Source organism: Falco naumanni, chromosome W (genome assembly GCF_017639655.2).
Source record: "Falco naumanni isolate bFalNau1 chromosome W, bFalNau1.pat, whole genome shotgun sequence".
NCBI lineage: Eukaryota > Metazoa > Chordata > Aves > Falconiformes > Falconidae > Falco > Falco naumanni.
This window is the reverse complement of record NC_054079.1, coordinates 3,561,031-3,580,836: the sequence shown is the minus strand read 5'-3', so window position 1 is coordinate 3,580,836 and position 19,806 is coordinate 3,561,031. Positions and strand designations below refer to the sequence as shown.

At 41.5% G+C, this 19,806-nt stretch overlaps 1 protein-coding gene across 1 annotated transcript in view; it reads right to left on the bottom strand.

Annotated features, from left to right (window-relative positions):
- LOC121080703 (potassium/sodium hyperpolarization-activated cyclic nucleotide-gated channel 1-like) overlaps window positions 1-19,806 on the bottom strand; it is a 180,323-nt gene that overhangs the window by 101,354 nt on the left and 59,163 nt on the right. The window contains exon 3 of the mRNA XM_040578839.1: window positions 19,447-19,608. Coding sequence (XP_040434773.1) covers window positions 19,447-19,608 — 162 coding nt within the window. The remainder of the gene's footprint in view (window positions 1-19,446; window positions 19,609-19,806) is intronic.

The following is a 19,806-nucleotide window of genomic DNA, read 5'->3' as shown; positions in this document are numbered from 1 at the left end:
AGGACTTGCAAAAAACTGTTTCACAGTATGGGGTGAATTCACTGCCTACACTGCAGTTGCCGTGTTTGCTAACCATGGATGCTTTGACTCCTTTTGATATTTCTCAGCTGGCGCAGATTATGTTCCAACCTGTGCAACTAGCTGTTTTCAACACCACGTGGCGGACAACTGCAGAACAGCAGGGACTGCATAATTTGAACCTTCCACAAGATGATCCCTCGTTTGCTCATGGGCCTGATCTGTTGATGGGTCTTGGGCAGTATGCCAATCCTCAAGTTCAAGCTCAGTGGCCCACCATAGTATTAGATCAGGTAAAAAATGTAGGCATGCAGGCCATATTGAAAACTGCACAATTAGCGGAGCCAAAACAGCTTTATACAGCAATTAAGCAAGGTCAAAAAGAACCATTTTTGCCATTTGTGGAAAACTTGCAACATGCTGTTGCTTCTCAAGTGTTTGACCCTCACCTGTGTGACATGCTAGTAAGGCAACTAGCCAAAGATAATGCTAATATTGATTGTAAAAAAATAATAGGATTACCAGGTGAACCCAGTTTAGAAGCAATGATATCAGCCTGTGCCAAGGCGGGCACCATGGAACATAAACTAACGGTACTAGCTGCTATGCAAATGAAATGCTATTCTTGTGGTAAATTAGGACATCGTAAACAGGACTGCCCCTCCAAAAAACAAGTGCCACGACCTAAACTGTCCTCAGTGATGATTCCTTGTCTCCGCTGTGGAAAGAAAGGGCATTTTGCAAAACAATGTAATTCTTGTTACAATAAAGAAGGATTTCTCCTACCACGCCAGGGAAACGCTCACAAGAGTGCGAGGAGGCGCGCGATGACACAAGTAACTCAGGTTGTTATACCAACTGGCCAGCCTTATGTGACCAATTATCAGGGAGGACCCAGGGATCAGCAGGGATGGATGTATACACCAGTGAATCAGTGACCCTAACCAACCGTGGAGTGTTTAAGGTCCCTTTGAATGCTCAGGGGCCAATAGGGAACAGCCTTAGTGCCTTACTAATAGGTCGATCTAGTACTACTTTACAAAATATCCAAGTACATGTCAGTGTTATTACAGGTCAAATATGTGCCTTAGTTTCTACACCTGCGCCTCCTGTTACAATTCCAAAAAATACACGCCTTGCTCAACTTGTGCCTTTTGTGAGTTTTGTTCCCAGAACAGAGCCTAGGTGGCGGGGTGATGAAGGATTCGGCTCCACAGGTATACCTCATGTGTGTTGGACACAAGAACTATCTTCACAACGACCCAACCTGACCTGCACCTTGGCATTATCGGGAGGCACTCCTGCAGAAGTGAGATTGAGCGGTCTTCTGGATACCGGAGCAGACGTAACTGTCATATCGGGCAAAGACTGGCCACCTCAATGGCCTCTGGTAAATAATGCAGCAGGAGTTGTAGGTCTGGGGGGCGTGACTAATAGCTACTTGTCTGTAAAACCTATACAGATCAAAACGCAAGAAGGACAGACTGCCACCGTCCGCCCATACGTTGCCACCGCACCGTTTACTTTGTGGAGTCGAGATTGTTTAGGACAACGGGGAGTTCGTATCACCACGGATTTTTGACTGGGGCCACTGTACTACAGGGAGTGAAACAGCCTACCCTTGGTCTAACTTGGTTAACTGACAAGCCAGTATGGGTAGATCAGTGGCCCCTGCTCCAAGAAAAGCTGTATGCCCTGCATGAATTAGTTACAGAACAGTTACACGCAGGCCACATTGAAGAATCACATAGCCCATGGAACACTTCTGTATTTGTGATGAAAAAGAAGTCTGGTAAATGGCGATTATTGCATGACCTGCGTAAAGTCAACGCAGTGATGGCCCCTATGGGGGCCTTACAGCCAGGATTGCTATCTGCCACCATGATACCAATGGACTGGGACATTTTAGTTATTGATCTGAAAGATTGTTTTTTTACCATTCCTTTAGATCCAAAAGACAAAGAAAAGTTTGCTTTTACACCACCATCTAGAAATAATTCTGAGCCCACAAAACGGTACCACTGGATCGTACTGCCTCAAGGCATGAGAAACTCGCCAACCATTTGTCAATGGTTTGTGGCCCAAGCCCTGAGCTCTGTGAGAGACAAATACAAGGATGTTTACTGTTATCATTACATGGATGACATTCTGCTGGCAGCACCATCAACAGAACTGCTGGACGTAGTTGGAAAAGCTGCCAGACATAGCTTAGCAGAGTTTGGATTGGTTGTAGCTCCTGAAAAAGTTCAGAGACAGGAGCCTTGGAAATATCTGGGCATGAATGTGATGAAAAGAACTGTGTCTCCACAACCTATCAAATTAAAACTGGACATAAAGACTTTGAATGATGTCCAAAAACTTGCAGGAATGCTAAATTGGTTACGGCCTTATTTAGGCCTTACTAATGAGCAAATGCAACCTCTTTTGCAACTTTTAAAAGAAGACACAGATCTTTTAGCCCCAAGGTATTTAACGCCTGCAGCCTTAGCACTTGTGAATGAAGTTGAACAATTGATCTCTTCGCGACATGTGTGGCGTGTAGATATCACACTTCCTTTAAGTGGTTTTATTTTAGTGGACCAGTCTTCCCCTTATGCTATGTTGGCCCAATGGAACCAGGCTTCGGAAGATCCGCTGCATGTATTTGAATGGTTGTTTTTGCCTTTGCAGCCTAAGAAAACTGCTGTTGCATGGTATGAACTTGTTGCTGATTTGATCATAAAAATCCAAAAAAGATGTTTAGAGTTGACTGGAGCTGATCCAGCAACTGTAATTATCCCTGTACAACAATACTATGTTGAATGGGTGCTGTTAAATTCTGCTGCCCTTCAAGTGGCTCTTGCCAATTTTCAAGGGCAAATTCATTACCATCACCTACCTCATCCACTTCTGAAAATGACTGTACATCTAACTTTGCAGCCACGGCAACTAAGTCAAAGACAACCAGTTGAAGGTGACACAGTATTTACAGATGGATCTGGAAAAACGGGAAAAGCCGCAGTTGCTTGGAAAAAAAATGGGCAATGGCGTTCCCAAATTGCATATCAGGAAGGATCCCCGCAAGTTGTAGAATTACGGGCTGCAGCTTTGGCATTTCAGTATTTTCCAGGCCCCCTTAATCTTGTTACTGATTCGGCATATGTGGCAGCCCTCCTTCCCAAGTTAGATATGGCTGTCCTTGGCCATGTCAACAACCCCAAGCTTTTTGCAATTTTGACTCTAGTTTGGGAAGAGATTCGGAAACGCCATTCTCCATATTATGTTATGCATTTCAATAGTCATACTTCCCTACCTGGTTTTATAATTGAAAGCAATGCTAGACTTGATGCTCTAGTTTCTGTGGCTCTGTCGGTGCCTGTTCCTGATGTCCATCAGCAAGCCGTGTTAGCCCACCAATTCTATCATCAGAACTGGCGATCCTTGTATCACCAGTTTGGCCAAAAGGGTCTCTCCCAGGCTGCTGCACGCAGTATTGTTGCAGCCTGTCCAGACTGTCAAAATGTTACTCCTGTGCCAAATTATGGAGTTAATCCTAGAGGCCTTCAAGCTTTACAACTTTGGCAAACAGATGTAACTCATTGCAATGAGTTTGGCAGACAAAAATATGTCCATGTTACAATAGATACCTATTCTACTGCAATGGTTGCTACTGCCCACACAGGTGAGACCAGTCGTGATGTCATTCGGCACTGGCAACGTGCTTTTTCTGTGCTCGGTGTCCCTCTTGAAATCAAAACGGACCGTGGACCTGCCTATAGTTCCAGGCCTGTCAGTCAGTTCCTTTCCCAATGGGGGATCTCCCACAAATTTGGAATTCCCCATTCCCCTACGGGCCAAGCCATTGATGAATGCATGAATGGTACTTTTAAACGCCAGCTTGAAAAACAAAAAGGGGGAATGAAGGGAATGACTCCAGAAGCACGATTAGAGAAAGCATGTTATGTTTGAACTTTCTAAAAAATCTCTGCCGACTATGCGGTGCCTCCCATTGTGCGACATTTTATGTCAATTGGTGACAAGCAGCAAAAGCATGAAGGTGTCTTAGTACGCATGAAAGACCCTCGTACCGGGCATTGGTCGGGACCGCATGAATTGTTAACTTGGGGGAGAGGTTATGCTTGTGTTTCTACAGATGAAGGTCCGCGATGGATACCTGCTCGCTGTGTAAGACCTGAGCTTAGCATGCCGGATTGTGGGAGCGCTGCTGCCGCCAGTCAACCCAACAACTAATGTGTGGCCTCCTTACTGAACCAGTTCTTGTTTGGTGTGCCCTTCCTTGAAACTGACTTGCAGACATTGTTGCAAAAAAGTGAATGTATGCGGGGAATGAAGAATCTTACTGAAAGTCTTGATATTTGGGATAATTGATTACCTCTGTATAATGTTAACCCAAAAGAAGTCAATATTGTTTGCACTTTGAATGTCGATACCTTGTTTGTTAGGCAGTTAAGAATGTGAGTCAAATTTGCCACCATTATATACAAAACAGAGCAACTATTGGTTTTTGTTGTTGGCTCAACAACATGGCTGTGAGGATTTTGATGGTATGTGCTGCATGGATTTTAGGCGCCCCATTGCAGCAACATGTTACCAAAATCTGAGAAAATGTCAGCCATTTTGGCATCCATTCACTCAATTGGCAGTATTGTTTGTTTGCTATTGCCTTGGTTGCCGTCATGTTTGTAAGGGCCCTGCAGAACATGACAAACCTGGTACTAGTTGTTCAAAAAACAAAAAGGGGGAAATTTTGGGGGCTGCAGCGGGTCTGCAGATAAGTTAGTTGACCTCAAAGACTTAGCCGTGTACCTTTAAGACAGCCACAAATTGTCAGGTATCTAAACAGGATGTGAAGAATCGGAACTTAGAACTGCAGCATACGGGCACCTACAGCAACAGCAAATAGCAAGCAAGAAGAAGGACACAAAAACCTCTCAGGGTCTAACACCTGCACTGTCTAAGATATATAAATAGTTTGTATAAACAATAAAAGCCATTTTGTCCAAACCCAGCCACGCAGACATAGTGTTTCTTTTAAGTCCGCCTCAACTTGCGTCACCACATTAGTGTACTCAAGCTTGTTAAGGGATGTTATGGTCCAGATAAGGAATGCTTTTAAGTCTAGCAGGTGTTGTTGTTCAGATAAGGGATGTATCTGGTACAGCCAGTGCAATTTCCCACCTCAGCTGTGCAAAAGTTGCTAGTACAGTCAAGGGACACTGAACAACCTAATTCATTACACAGAGGATAAGGCCTAACAAGGGTTCCTGAGACTATAGTGCGGCCCAGGGGAGGGGATGAGATGCACCACCACACTGACATACCTGTAGAAGCCCTTCTTATTGTTCTTTGCATGCCTTGTCAAGTTCAGCTCCAGCCGTGCCTTGGCCTTCCTGACCCCATCCCTACACAACCAGGCAGCGTCCCTATACTCTTCCCAGGATACTAGACCCTGCTTCCACTGCCTGTGCATTTCCTTCTTTCCCTTTAGTTTGGCCAGCAAGTCTCAACTCATCCATGTTGGTCTCTTGCCTTCCTTTCCTGATTTCTTATGCCTGGGGATCGAGAGCTCTTCCACTCTATGGAAAACATCCTTAAAGATGTGCCAGCTCTGTTCTGCTCCCTTGTCCCTGAGGACAGTTTCCCAGGGGGTCCTATTGACTAACTCCTTGAACAGCTGGAAGTTTGCTTTCCTAAAATTCAGGGTCCTGACTTTACTCTTTGTCTGTCCCATATCCCTCAGGACTGCGACCTCCACCAGTGCATGATCACTGCAGGCTGCCTCCAGTCTTGATGTCTCTGATGAGCTCGCTTGTGTTGGTGACCATCAGGTCCACTATCTCATCCCCTCTGGTAGGGCTGTCTATTACCTGGCTTAAGAAGTTATCCTCAATGCATTCCAGGAGTCTCCTGGATTGACTACAGCTCACCGTGCTACTTTTCCAGCAGATGTCGAGGTGGCTGAAGTCCCCTAGCAGGACAAGAGCCTGCAAGCGCAATGCCTCCTGCAGCTGGAGTAAGAAAGCTTTGTCAATAGGCTCCCCTCAATCGGGTGGCCTGTAGTAGACACCAACCACAAGGTTCCCTTTGTTTCCTCGGTCTCTAATTCTTGTCCATAAGCTTTCAACCTGTTCATGGCTATTCTTCAGAGACAGCTTTTCACAATCTATCCATTTCTTGACATAGAAGGCAACCCCTCCGCCCCTCCTTCCTTGCCTGTCCCTTCTGAACAGCCTGTAGCCATCAATAGCTGCACTTCAGTCATGGGATTCATCCTGTCAAGTTTCAGTAATGGCAACTAGGTCATAGCTTTCTAGCAGCACAGTGGCTTCCAGCTGCTGCTGTTTGTTGCCCATGCTGTGTGTGTTGGTGTAGAGGCACTTCAGCTGGGCTGTTAGCTGTGTCACCTTCTGTGAGAGACCATATCTCAAACTGACTGTCTCAAAGCTTGTTTTCTGAGATCCTGCAAGACTTAACAGTTGTGAACAGATAAGGAGCCAACAGGTGCCTGACATCAGTTTTCAGCCAGGGTCAAGGAAAGGCCACAATGCTGTGAGGGATGTGTCTGGACATGGATGATAACCCGTACCTATGCAGTAATCACATGTGCCCCATGGAGGAATGCAATACATGTCATTGTCTGGGAAACAACCCCCCTGAACACTCTATAAAAAACTGTGCAACCAAACAATAACTGGTGATTCAGAGACCCCCACCACTGAAGTGAATGGAGACTACAGACCAACAGGATGCTACTGGATCCATGGTGGTGACTGTCTCTTGCAACCCTATCCTGACTGCTTACTAGATTTCCTTCTTTCCTACCTTTCCCTCCCTTTCCTATCACTATTTTCTTACTACAACATGTAAATGTTTGGTTTTTTTATTTATATAAACGCACAATAAATGTCCTTGATTAGCGGCATTTGACCATATTTGTGTCTTAATCTCACTCTGGATATAACAAAAATTCTCCCCGGCTCGAGTCTTCTTGGACCGGAACATCTTCTTAGAGGAACATCCCTTAATTCCTTTGAGCTATTTACCAACAAGCTTTGTTAAACTCTAGAAATCCTTCAGCTTTTATTAATTTGTACACATGCCAACTTTATATTTCCTCAAATAATGGCGAGATGGATGAGTGCACTGGCTCATAGGTTTTTTTATAAAAGGGACTTCTGCTTCAGATGTTAGATTTCCATTAAAACTGAAATGCTGGGATGGAGGGCTATAGGCTGTTCAGGAGGGAAAGGCAGAGCAGGTGGGGTGGAGGAGTTTCCCAGTATGTAATGGAGAGGTTTGACTGCACAGCCCTTAGAGTTAGCAATGATGTGGTTGAGAGCCTCTGGGTGAGGATTAGGGGGCTGGAAAACAAAGCAGATGTCGTAGTGGGTGTCTGCTATTGATCACCCAGTCAGGATGATAGCACTGATGAGTTATTCTATAGGCAATTAGGAGAAATCTCTGGATCAATAGCCCTTGTTCTTATGGGAGAATTCAACTTCCCAGACATCAACTGAGAATACCATACTGCTGTGATGAGCAAGTCTGGGAAGCTCCTGAAGCTTGTGGGAGATAATTTCTTGCCACAGGTACTCAGGGAGCCAACTAGGAAAGATGCCCTCCTAGACTTGCTCTTTGTGAATAGAGAAGGACTCTTGTGAGATGTGATTGTAGGAGGCTGTCTTGGCCACAGTGATCACAAAATGGTTGAGCTCAAAATTTTCAGTGTAATGAGGAAAAAAGGAGAGCAGAGTTGCTACCCTGGATTTTGAGAAAGCAAACTTTTAAGTTAGTCAGAGAGCTACTTAGCAGAGTACCCTAGGAATCTGCTTTTGGGGCCTTTGGGGTCCATGAGTGCTGGTCAGTTTTTAAGACCCACCTTGTAAAAGCACAGGAGCAGGCAATACCACTGTGTCATAACTCAAGCAAGCGGGGCAGAAGACCAACTTGGCGAACAGGGAACTCCTCGTGGAGCTCAAGAGGAAAAAGAAATGGTATGATCTCTGGAAGCGAGGTCAGGCTTCGCAGGAAGATCACAGAGCTGTGGTTTGTCCGTGCAGGGAGAAGACACAAAAGGACAAACCTCAACTAGAGTTGAAACTGGCCAGTGTTGTGTCAGGCAACAAGAAAGGCTTTTTAAAAGTATGTTAATAGCAAGAGGAGGTCTAAAGAAAACATAGGACCGATACCGAAGCTAGCCAATGTTATTCCAATTTACAAGAAGGGCTGGTTCATTTTAATATTTTTATCAGTGATCTGGATGAAGGAGTTGAATGAGCCATTAGCAAGTTTGCTGATGATATTAAACTGGGAGGTGCTGTTGACTCTCTTCAGGGATGAGAGGCCTTGCAGAGGGATCTAGACAGATCGGAGCATTGGGCCATCATCAATGGCATGAAGCTTAACATGAACAAATGCCAGATTCTGCACCTGGCACAGAGTAATGCTGGACACAAGTATAAATTGAGAGAGGGGTGGCTGGAGAGCAGCGCTGCACAAAGGGATCTGGGGTGCTGGTCGACAGCAGGCTCAATAGGAGTCAGCAGTGTGCCCTGGCAGCCAAGAGGGCAAACAGCTTTCTGGGGTGCATTAAACACAATGTAACCAGCTCGTTAAAGGAGGTGATTATCCCGCTGTATTTAGAGTTGGTGCAGCCTCACCTCGAGTACTGTGTGCAGTTCAGGGCCCCACAATTGAAGAAGGCTGTTAAGGTTCTTTAATGTGTCCAGGGGAGGGCAACAAAGCTGGTGAAAGGGCTGGAAGGCATGTCCTATGAGGAGCAGCTGAGGACTCGGTGTGTGTAGTTTGGAGGAAAGGAGGCTGAGGGGTGACCTCATTGCTCTCTATGGCTTCCTGAGGAGGGGAAGTGGAGAGGGAGGTGCTGATCTCTTCTCTCTGGGATCCAGTGACAGGATGTGTGGGAATACATCAAAGCTGTGTCAGGGGAGGTTTAGACTGGACATTAGAAATCATTTCTTTACAGACTCTGTTTGAAAATGCCCCTTCTAAGTAGAAAGGTGTTCAGAACCAGTCATGTAAATCCCTCCCTATCTATATCAGTCTAGATAATCCTTTTTTATGTACTATTATCAGCATGCTAGGCTATCTCAAATGGAAGCTGATTTCAACCCCTTCCAAATACAAAAGATCAAATACAATTACTAAACTCTAATGTTTTTTTGCCTAAAAAATACTGCAAAAGGATAAAAATATGTTATGGAAAGAGAAATTATATTCTCTTATTTTATTGCAGATTAAGGCATGTTGGACTAACTTAAATGATATAAGATGAACTGGAAAAGTTACATAAGTCATCTGTGAACAATATGGGAATTATTTTCTTTTCTGATTCAAATAGCAAAGAATATTTAGGCTTGGTGATTTTCAAAGAGATTGCTTCAAAGCATCTCTCTCACTGTATTAGCAGTAGTACAAAACCTAGTTAAAATTGTGCTATTGCACTATACCTAATATTCTACATCTTTCTCTCCTCCAGTCCTATTCATCTGAGATTGTCATGAACTTTTTGTAATAAAACCCAGCACTGAAAAGAAAGAGAAAAAATGTTAGGGTAATTTCAATAATATTTTTTTTTTAAATTTAGGGAAAACTGTTGTTTGGCTATTTTGGTTTTTTTTTTAACAGCTAGATTAAATAATTTGAAACTGTTTTATCAACAGTTTTTTAAAATAGATGCTCATAAAATTTTTAGTGCTGATTGCTATCCCTCCCACATGAGGAAAAATGCCACTGCAAATTATTGCAAGTGGTATACAGACCAGATAATATCCCACCACAGGGCTTTCTTTTCCCTATCAAAATTATCGGCTAAGCAGTAAATGAAATGGACATAAAAATCCAGAAAGAAAGCGAAGCATATTTAAGAGGCATTAAATGTTTAAAGTTTGCAAGAAATTTATACATGAAAGTACTTGCTGCTTGCTTATACAGATAATACGTAGACATCTGTACACAGGCTATCTAGATGATATTCTTCAAAATGTACTCATGAATAATAATGTTAAATAAGATGCTGCACATTTCAGATAATGTTGTAAAATTTGTGGAATATTACTGTATTTCTCCAATAGAAAATCCTTTCCATCATTTCTATTAAATTACATTGTTTTCTGAAAGTTTTATACTACTGCTTGAATTACTTCAGGCTGAGTCTGCCCAAATGAATGTATGTACATAAAGGATATTTATTGGATAGAAGGGAAGGGAAGGGAGAAATGTTAAAGAGAATCCCAGTCTTAGGGACATGAATGAAAATCAGTAGATTAAAAAAAAATGAATGAAAATAATAGTGCTGTATATTTCCTCTCTTTCTCATGTTTAAGTCAGCAGAACTGGATGCAAATTGACAATTCCTGTTTTACAGGGAATTCTCCTAGTTTCACTTTTAGCTTCATTCTGAATTAAAATGAAAAGTGGAAAAGGACCTGGGAGTGTTGGTCGACAGCTGGCTGAATAGGAGCCAGCAGTGTGCCCAGGTGGCCAAGGCGGCCAATAGCATCCTGGCCTGTTTCAGAAATAGTGTGGCCAGCAGGACAAGGGAAGTGATCCTCCCCCTGTACTTGGCACTGGTGAGGCTGCACCTCAATTATTGTGTTTAGTTTTGGGCCCCTCACTAAATAAAGACATTGAGGTACTGGAGCATGTCCAAAAAAGAGCAAGGAAGCTGGTGAAGGGTCTAGAGCACAAATCTCATGAGGATCAGCTGAGGTAAATGGGGTTGTTTAGTCTGCAGAAAAGGAGGCTGAGGAGAGACCTTCTCACTCTCTACAACTACCTGAAAGGAGGTTGTAGGCAGGTGGGTGTCAGTCTCTTTTCCCAAGTAGCAAGGGATGAGATGAGGCAATAGCCTCAACTTGCACCAGGGGAAGTTTAGATTGGATATTAGGAAAAATTTCTTCACTGAAAGGGTGGTCAAGCATTGGAACAGACCACCCAGGGAAGTGATTGAGCCACCATCCCTGGAGGTATTTAAAAGACATATAGATGTGGTGATTAGGGACATGGTTTAGTGGCAGACTTGGTACTGTTAGGAGAATGGTTGGGCCCAATGATCTCAAAGTTCTTTTCCAACCTAAATGAGTCTATGATTCGATTGGATGAAAATATAAAAGAATAAAAATTTAATGGAAGGAGAAGTTCATAAATAACCAGATTAAAAAACATTGGCATTATACCCCCTTGTATCCCTCTGGGATTTTGGGAATCCAGATTACAGACCCTATAGACTACTGATGTAGGTCTGGTGGACACAGGTCAATGGAAACAAAAAATATCTCAAGTGTCTGCTGTATGAAAGTGTTTCAGTTTAGAATGACATGATCCAGAACAAAGTATCTTGCTTTGATTTTTTTCTAATGTGAAATGTAAGCATTCTAAATGCCACAATTTCAGGTGTCCAATTGCATCTCAATAGAGACTTCTCTGCAGATGTACTTTAGATATTAGAATGAGTCAGGTGCTAAATAGCCATGTATAGAAAGTTCAAATATGGTATGGCAAAACCCCTCAGTTAAAAGCAGTAAAATCAATGCTCTTAAGAAAACCTGATTGTGACATGGCTGATAATGACCCCTTAGAAATAATACACAGTTTATACAAAGCTATTCTCTTTATACAGTCTTAAAGCATACAGATCAAGAAGTTATACTGTGCATATTAGTATCAGTTTGCAATGAAAATGAGAAAGATTTGCTGAAGAGCAGCTGCATATAAATGGTATTCATTTGAATATATCTACACCTGGATTTATTCTGGGAAACCTACTCTGGTATAAATATTCCAAGGGTTCAGCATTCAGATATTCCAATCACAGGAGAAAAGGCCATCCATGGAAAGCTACTTCAGATAATTGTTCCACACCAATATCCCAGTTCAACCTGGAATACCACAACATGCAGATAAACACTTAGTGTAAAATTCATAGAGATAGAGCAAAGTAACCTGATTCAGCTCCCATGAAACAAAGGGAATACTCTTTTACAACAGTGAAGTTGCATTTGGCTATGAGATGCATAAAACTCTCCCCTTGAATACTCATTCTAAGGCAAATGGGGAGTACAAGGTTCTAAAATGACAGGTCCAATTTATGTTTCTGCTTTTGTTCGCTTTTTTATTAAATGGCTTAAGGCATGTATTATGATGCTTATTATTTTTCTCTAGAATGTCTAGCAAATAGAACGTTAGACTTAACCATATTACATGCAGTTACTTGTATTCTTTCAAGTTTAGGGCTTACATAAAATATTTTGTAATTTAAAGTTTACCAGAAATGCTTTCACAATATACTGCAGTATAAAAATTTATGAGTTGAGTTCATTGGGGGAAGGGGGACGGCAGAAATGGAAATTAAATGTTGATGATAAATGGGAAAATCCCTCCTTACATCCACATCTTGATAATTTTCTACTAGCTCTTATGATAATGAAGAAATAGTGTGGAAATAAGTTAGTATATATTAGGTACACCAATTTGTTTTTCATGCTTCCTCCAACTAATTATTTCATTATTCTTATCCCATATGAGAAAGATGAGCTTTCTATCTGAAAGAAACAGAATCACACAAGGCAGACAACTAATTCATTACAGAAGTCATCCTCTTTAGCACATATTATCACATCAGTAATGCAGTGCAGTGCTATAATCAACACTTGCAAACAGAGGTGTCCTGTTCACTGCAGCTGAAACCAAATGCAAAATGCAGGATCTGTTTGCACAGACTGACTATAGGAGAGGATCACTGTGTTTTTCTGTTCTTGTGCCTCCCCTGGTTTCAGCTGAAAATTTTATTCCTAATTTTCTAAAGAACTATTGGCTCAAACTCTGAGGTATGATAAAGATGTTTGGTGTATGAGTCATTATGGAAATACATTAGTCTGAAGCAATGCAGATCAGATAGCTGAGGACAAATCATACAAGAAACTGTGTATAATAGGTTTTCTGAGCCAAGGAGAAATGAGGCAGTATCATTAGGAAAGTCTGGGAAGCTTCTTCAGAAAAGACCTTTTTTAGGATTGACACTCTCAATCCTAGTGTTAAAAAAACCCTGGAAACAGCATCAGAGCGCCATATACCCTTGCAGAAGTAATTGACTTATTTTGTCTGTAATGGATTGGTTGGAACATGACTTAAAGTGAGTAGAAAAAAGCCCAGATGCTTCTTACTTTTATATTGTTTTTACTGATTTTCTTATTTTGAGTAAGTGTATTGATATTCTTGAAGAGCATAAGACCCTGCTTGTCAGTAGTAACTAAGCATTAATAAAGTTAGTGCAATCAAATGGCAGTAAAGATATAAAAGCAGGCAAGTAGGATCACATTTAGAAAAATTAAAGGAAAATACATAACAGATCTGGCTTTTATTTCATAACAACATGAAGGCCAATGTTAGGAACTAGCCAAGAAGGTCAATCTGATAGTACAAATACAATCTGGGTTTAATATTAATATCTTAGTGTGATCTGAACATTTTTGTTGAGCTACTTAGGCTGTAGGTTGGTGCAGTATTAGCCAATTGTGATCTTATTCCATTTTTACACAGGAGGCTTTCCATTTCATTTCATAGTCTCTTCATGATCCACTGTGACATTTTTATCATCCTTTTCAAAGATGAAAATCCAATCAATTTGTTTTGCTTTAATTGCATTTGGTCTCATTGTTCAGAGAGGTAGTAAGTAAATTGTATCTTGGTTTTGTTATCCTATTGCTTTGTGACATTAAATTTAACCTATGTTATTTTTCTTAACCATGAACATGCCCATGGAATTTGAGTACTTTCACATATCAGATAGTACAGAAGTAACAGCTTTCAGGAGAAGGCTTTTAGAAGTTCTTGTACTCTGCAGCCTGAAGCAACTAACATGCAAGACAGAGACAACTATGGGCTGGAAGAGTATGCTGGGCTGTGTCAAATGAGGAGACAGCTTGCCACCCTCATGGCATCCTTACTCCCTTTAGCATCAAGTTGTCACAGCACTATCAAAACTAGCCAGCTGCAACAAGGCTTTTTACCATCACATACTAGGTTAACTTCAATAAGTAGTTCCCACACCTTGCCCCAGCACAGCCACCAATCCCCCACAAGATTTCAAAAGTTCATCTACTGTCCATGCTGTTTCTTCAGGCCAGACCACCCTGCTTCTTGCCTCTCCTGCATCCAGAGTCTTCCTTCTCTGGGCTCCTCTTCCAGCCAGCCTCTCCTCACCCAGGCCCCCTTCTTCTCTCTGCTTCGTTAATTAACCCAGCTTCATTCCTCTACACTTCCTCTACACAAATTATCTGCAAATTCTCTGGCTTGCAACTGGCCACTGGCTGTGCTGCATATCGGAAAACTAACTTTTTCTGGCTGAGCATACATTGGCTTGAATAAATCTTCAAGGCAATGATCAACATGAATTAAAATTTTACTTCAAAGTTGGTGTATTAGCCTGAGGTTAGCCCTTATAACAATGTCTTTTTGAGGAAAGTACATTGGACCCACAGTGTGAATCCTAGGAAATACTCAGACAAACCTGTCCCACCTCAAAAAAAGATTGAAATTCAAAGAGGGGTAATTTTGCCTTTCTTTGAGCAGTTGTATTTCAGAATTCTTTGACTCAGAAATTTGAATAAAACTCCAAATGTATGCAGGTGCGAGGAGTTATCTTTACCTACTAATCTACTAAAATATCTGACTAAAATCTGAGTAGAAGGGAATGCTTTGACATAAAGGTGGATTAGCTGGGGTTAAGGAAAGACCTCCTCTTCCTGACAGTATTGGCCTTTCACCATGGCCCTCGCTACCAGTTCACAGATAAAGAACTTAAGGCCAGAAGAAATAAGATTCTTATTTGACTTTCGGCCTCGACAGCATTTGAATCTAAACCCCAGTATTAGGTACAGTCATTTCAGCAACAAGTGTTTAAATTCAGAGCAGATTAAATTGTTATATGCTACAGTATACTAGGGAGAGTAAGGTACTCCTCTTCCCAAAACTCTTGTAGTATCAGGAACTTGATGCCTTTCCAAATTCCAAAGTTAGCAGTTGGTTAGACTCTGAATGCACCAGCAAAGCATATAACCATCATCATCCTTCTATTCCCTCTATCATTTCAGAGGACTAATGTTCCATGTTGGGTTTTCTGTCTGCATTTAGTGCTAAAGAATTCATTTCCAGAGCCTGGAAAGCAATCAGGAAATGTCTCATAACATCATGACAGGGTCAGAAGAAAGGTCTAGTTATTTCCCCCAACAGTGGCCTTAGATATGCTCCTGATTCCAGGCTGTCAGTCCACAACTCTTTCTCTTGCCATAGGACCAAAAGACTGCCTATTCTATGAACATAATCTTCCTCAATTTTCAAGTTTCCCTACAATGTTCATTAATAGCAACAGATTCAGTTGCCAGAGGAAAAAAATAATAAATGCAACTTTCAAAAAGGATCTCTCCAAGTGTATGTGGCCTGTAAGGACAGAGTTTCCATTAAAAAAATGAGTGTAGGCAGGCAGAAAGAAAGGTCTCCCCAAGCATGTGCAGAGTGTATACAACCTTCTTAGATTAAATGCTCTTATGGAAAAGAGGGAATTTAATAGTTCAGTGTTCTTTAAAACTTAAATAGTTTTACACTAAAATTGTAATCCAAAGCTTTCTTTCACTCTCTGGCATGGTTTTCGTCCAGATCTTTAACAAGCTGGTAGTAAATGTACCCTTTCTAAATGTGAATGAAAGATGTTACAAAGCAGAATTGAGAATGCAGCAGAATGCAAAGACGTGCCAGTCAGCATCCTGATGACCTATTTTTATTGTAGCAATCCCATTTTTGAAGATATGTCACTATTATTTTTTTTTAGGAAAGCTGCACAATGAGGTGTCAGCAAACATGTTGCTTATTGTTAAAGAAGTTGTTTGATGACTGCAAATACTTGTCTGTATGACTGACAATTTAGTCAACGAGCTCCCACAATAATGTGCAGTATCACATTTCTAAAGGAACAAATACTGTTATTTTTCTACAACAGAAATACATGGGAGTGAGCAAGCTGTCCATCTACAGTAAATTTATAATTTTATGGATTCTAAAATTGTAAAAACTGGAGAGACACACGTTTTTAGATGGCCAATCAGACAGTTGCTTGGAGCTTTTTGTTTTTGCTATAGGCATATCTCAATAACTTTTTCAGTGTATTTCAATAAAAATGTTCTATGTATTACTTCATTATGTGACTTCATAAAAACTAATTCTTCACAGCCATTGATATTAAGGCACATATCCAACAAGCAAACATCATTACCATTACTTATAAATAAAGGCACAGCCCAAATCCCACCCGAGAACTTTCTGTTTACACACACAAAAGTATCACAGATGTAAATCTATATTTCTCATATTTTAATTAGAAAACCTCACACTAACATTTAAGTTGGGAACAACTTGGTAAAGGGCGTTATGAGATGACACAGAAGATATTTATAAAACTGTCCCAATTTTGGCTGGGATAGAGTTAATTTTCCTCTTAGTAGCTGGTGCAGTGCTGTGTTCTGGCTCTGGTGTGAGAACAATGTTGATAGGACACTGATGGTTTTAGTTGTTGCTGGGTGATGTTTATACTAAGTCAAGGACTTTTCAGTTCCTTGGGCCCTGCCAGCAAGGGGTCTGGGGAGGCACAGGAAATTGTGAGGGGACACAGCCAGGACAGGTGACCCAAGCTAGCCAAAGAGGTATTCCATACCATATGACATCATGCTGAGTATATAAACTGAGAGAAGAAGGAAGGGAGGGACATCTGACATTATGCGGGGACATTTGGCATTATGGTGTTTGTCTTCCCGAGTAACCGTTACACATGATAGAGCCCTGCTTTCCTGGGGATGGTTGAACACCTGCCTGCCAATGGGAAGTAGTGAATGAATTCCTTGTTTTGCTTTGCTTTCATGGCTTGTGCTCTACTTATTAAATTATTTTTATCTCAACCCTTGATTTTTACATTCCTTTCTGATTCTCCTCCCCTGTGGATAACTGGCTAGCTGAAAAAGTTCACATAGACATAGTCCAGCTGGCTGGACAAAAATGCACATCGCTCTCAGCTTATCTGAAGTAAAGCAAAAGTTACACCATAACAAGAAGATTGCGGTGGGAAAAGAATGTTGCAGGTGGGAACAGATAACTACAGAAGAGAAACTAGGGGCGGGCTTGGTATTTAGGCAACTAACCAATAAAGAGCTTAACTTTTGTAATATGTATGAGCTAATTATAACAAGGCATAAAAGGTGACTGTAAGGCACAATAAACGAAGTCTGCTGATCACTCATATTGAGTGACTGTGTCTTCCCTCCGTTGCGACACTCCCCATCCCTCTGGGTGAGAGGGAGTGAGTGAACAACTGCGTGGTATTTAGTTACTGGCTGGGGTTAAACCACGATAGTCCTCTTTGGCAACATTAGGTGAAAAAAATACAAATAATATAGATTCATAAGCATTCTGAAATTAGAGCCTACATTGAAAGCACTGGTGAATTGAGTGTTTTCAAATTTCTTTTGGTGGTGTTTTTTTTTTTTGAGGGAATGAAGATTAATAAATTAAAATTACCTTAAAACTAAAAATATTTATGGTGTCATTTACTGACAATGAGTCAACATAATGCTATCAGTGATGAAGGCTATAAAACTTTTGTTCATTAGCAAGCCAACCAACAAAACCCAAAAGTAACTCTTGTAAAATCACCTTGAAGAGAGGAATTAGAGGAAAATTAGGTCCTAATAGAAGCGTAGTATTACAGAAAGCTTTTTAGGGTAAAATACAGCTATCGCCTTCAGGATGGTTGGCATGCATGGAATCTACATCACCACAGTTCCCTAAGCTACACATCCTGCCAGCTCAGCACATGCTGATAGGAGTGACAGAGGATGGAGCAGAGTGGAGACCCTGTGGACATGCTCTGTCATGTTCCCTGTGGGAATTGTAGCTTGATGGCATCACACAGCTGACAAGCTGCATACCAGTTGTCACATGAAGAATCCACGGGATGTCCATGGCTGAGCCAACCATTGTGGCAAAATGACTTTACTCAGATGAAATAATCTCATTGTAATACTAAGGCACACCTCTATCCCAAAGTTACCTGCCTCCAAGGTACTACCACACCTCACTGGGCACATGATACCTATCAGTAACAACAATATGTATGACTAGAGTCACTCAAGCTCTGCCTAAATGTGATGGAAATGGACTAGTCCTGGACTGAAATAAGTCCATGGCAGGGGGAATTGTTGTCTGAACTCCTGGATTACCCAACTCTGATTTAGTGTTCACAAACCTAGGTCAAGCTGACTCACTCTAAAATTGTTATGAATGAAGAGACTTTAATCAAGGGAGTCAGCCTTGGGGAGCATGAGAACAGACAGTGAAAAGAACACCATTATCTAAGTTATGCAGAAAGAAGCCTTCAAGTGAGGAAAGTTCAGGCTATAAGAGGAAACAGGATGATAAGGTGTTGCAATCCACTGACATCAACAGAAAATTAGTCTAAAGTAGGACAAAGATAATAGTGGTAGTGGGACATCATGACCTCCAACTCAAATAGCCCCCCCAAAAGAGGGCCAAACCCTACCTGGGGAGCATGCGTAGTTAGCAGAGAACTTCAATAGTGCTATCTGAGGATGCGTACTGATTTGCATTAGAAGCGAGAAACTTGTAACCAATCCTGTGCATGATGAATTAATATGCAATGTACGATGAAGTATAAAAAGTGGACAGATGAGGGGAGAAGTTAGGGGAAGATTCCATCGTAACTTCTGGGATTAGTTGACGGGCTGAACCTGTCTTCTCCCCCATAGGGATGCCTATTGGGTAAGAACTTTGACTTATGCATGCTAAATAGCTAACTCATTCTAGCTGTCATTAGTAATTAATGTTTTGGTTGTATATAGTTAGGTTGTGTATCATTTCAAGCTTGTTTTTGCAGACAGTCCCTATCACTGGCAATTACGAATCTTAACTTGTCACGATTTTATAATAATGTTATGCTGTAAACTGTTAGTGTGAGTCCTTTGTGGGCACTAAGTTGCCAGCAGCAGGTAACACATTTAAACAAAGTGGGCAGACCCGCTGAGGGGTCCCCCTGATGCTGTTGGCGTGTCTCCCTGAACAAGGCAGTCGAATTGCTCTCTGATCCAGTGGGACTGTTCAGTGAAGGGTCCCTGTAACAGGACGCTGACAGACTGGTCAGGCACAAGGGTCTCGGCTTCCTGGGGTGCTAATAGACAGATAAAACACCTGGGGTTGAGAGGATTTCCCCCCCTCTTTTCATGTGACAGTAACCTTGAATAAATTGCAGGGCAATGTATCACTAGACATGTATTTTTACACTTAAGTTTGAAATTAACTGTTTAGAAAAATAATGTTTAGAAAGCACAATGAAAAATGAACAATACTTACAACCATACCATTTAGGGACACCCAACAATCTGGTGGGAAATCCTGGAGTAACGGTACTAAAAACTGCAGACAACCATCCCAGTGGCACAGCAGCAACATCATTCCAATCAGATTAAAGATTCTCACCACAGCACTGGCCAGATCATACGTCATATGGAAAATCTGTAGGCAAAAATTACACATGATGTATGTGATTGAAATCAGAAATGCAAATCATTTATTTCTCATCAGGCAGGTTAAAGACAAAGAAGTATCTTCCTGAACTTCTAAGAAAGTTGAGAGTTCTCAGCAAGGCTAAATAATCTGGGCAGAAAGCTGTGCTGACACACCTGACTCTTTACAGTGTTTTATATAATCCAG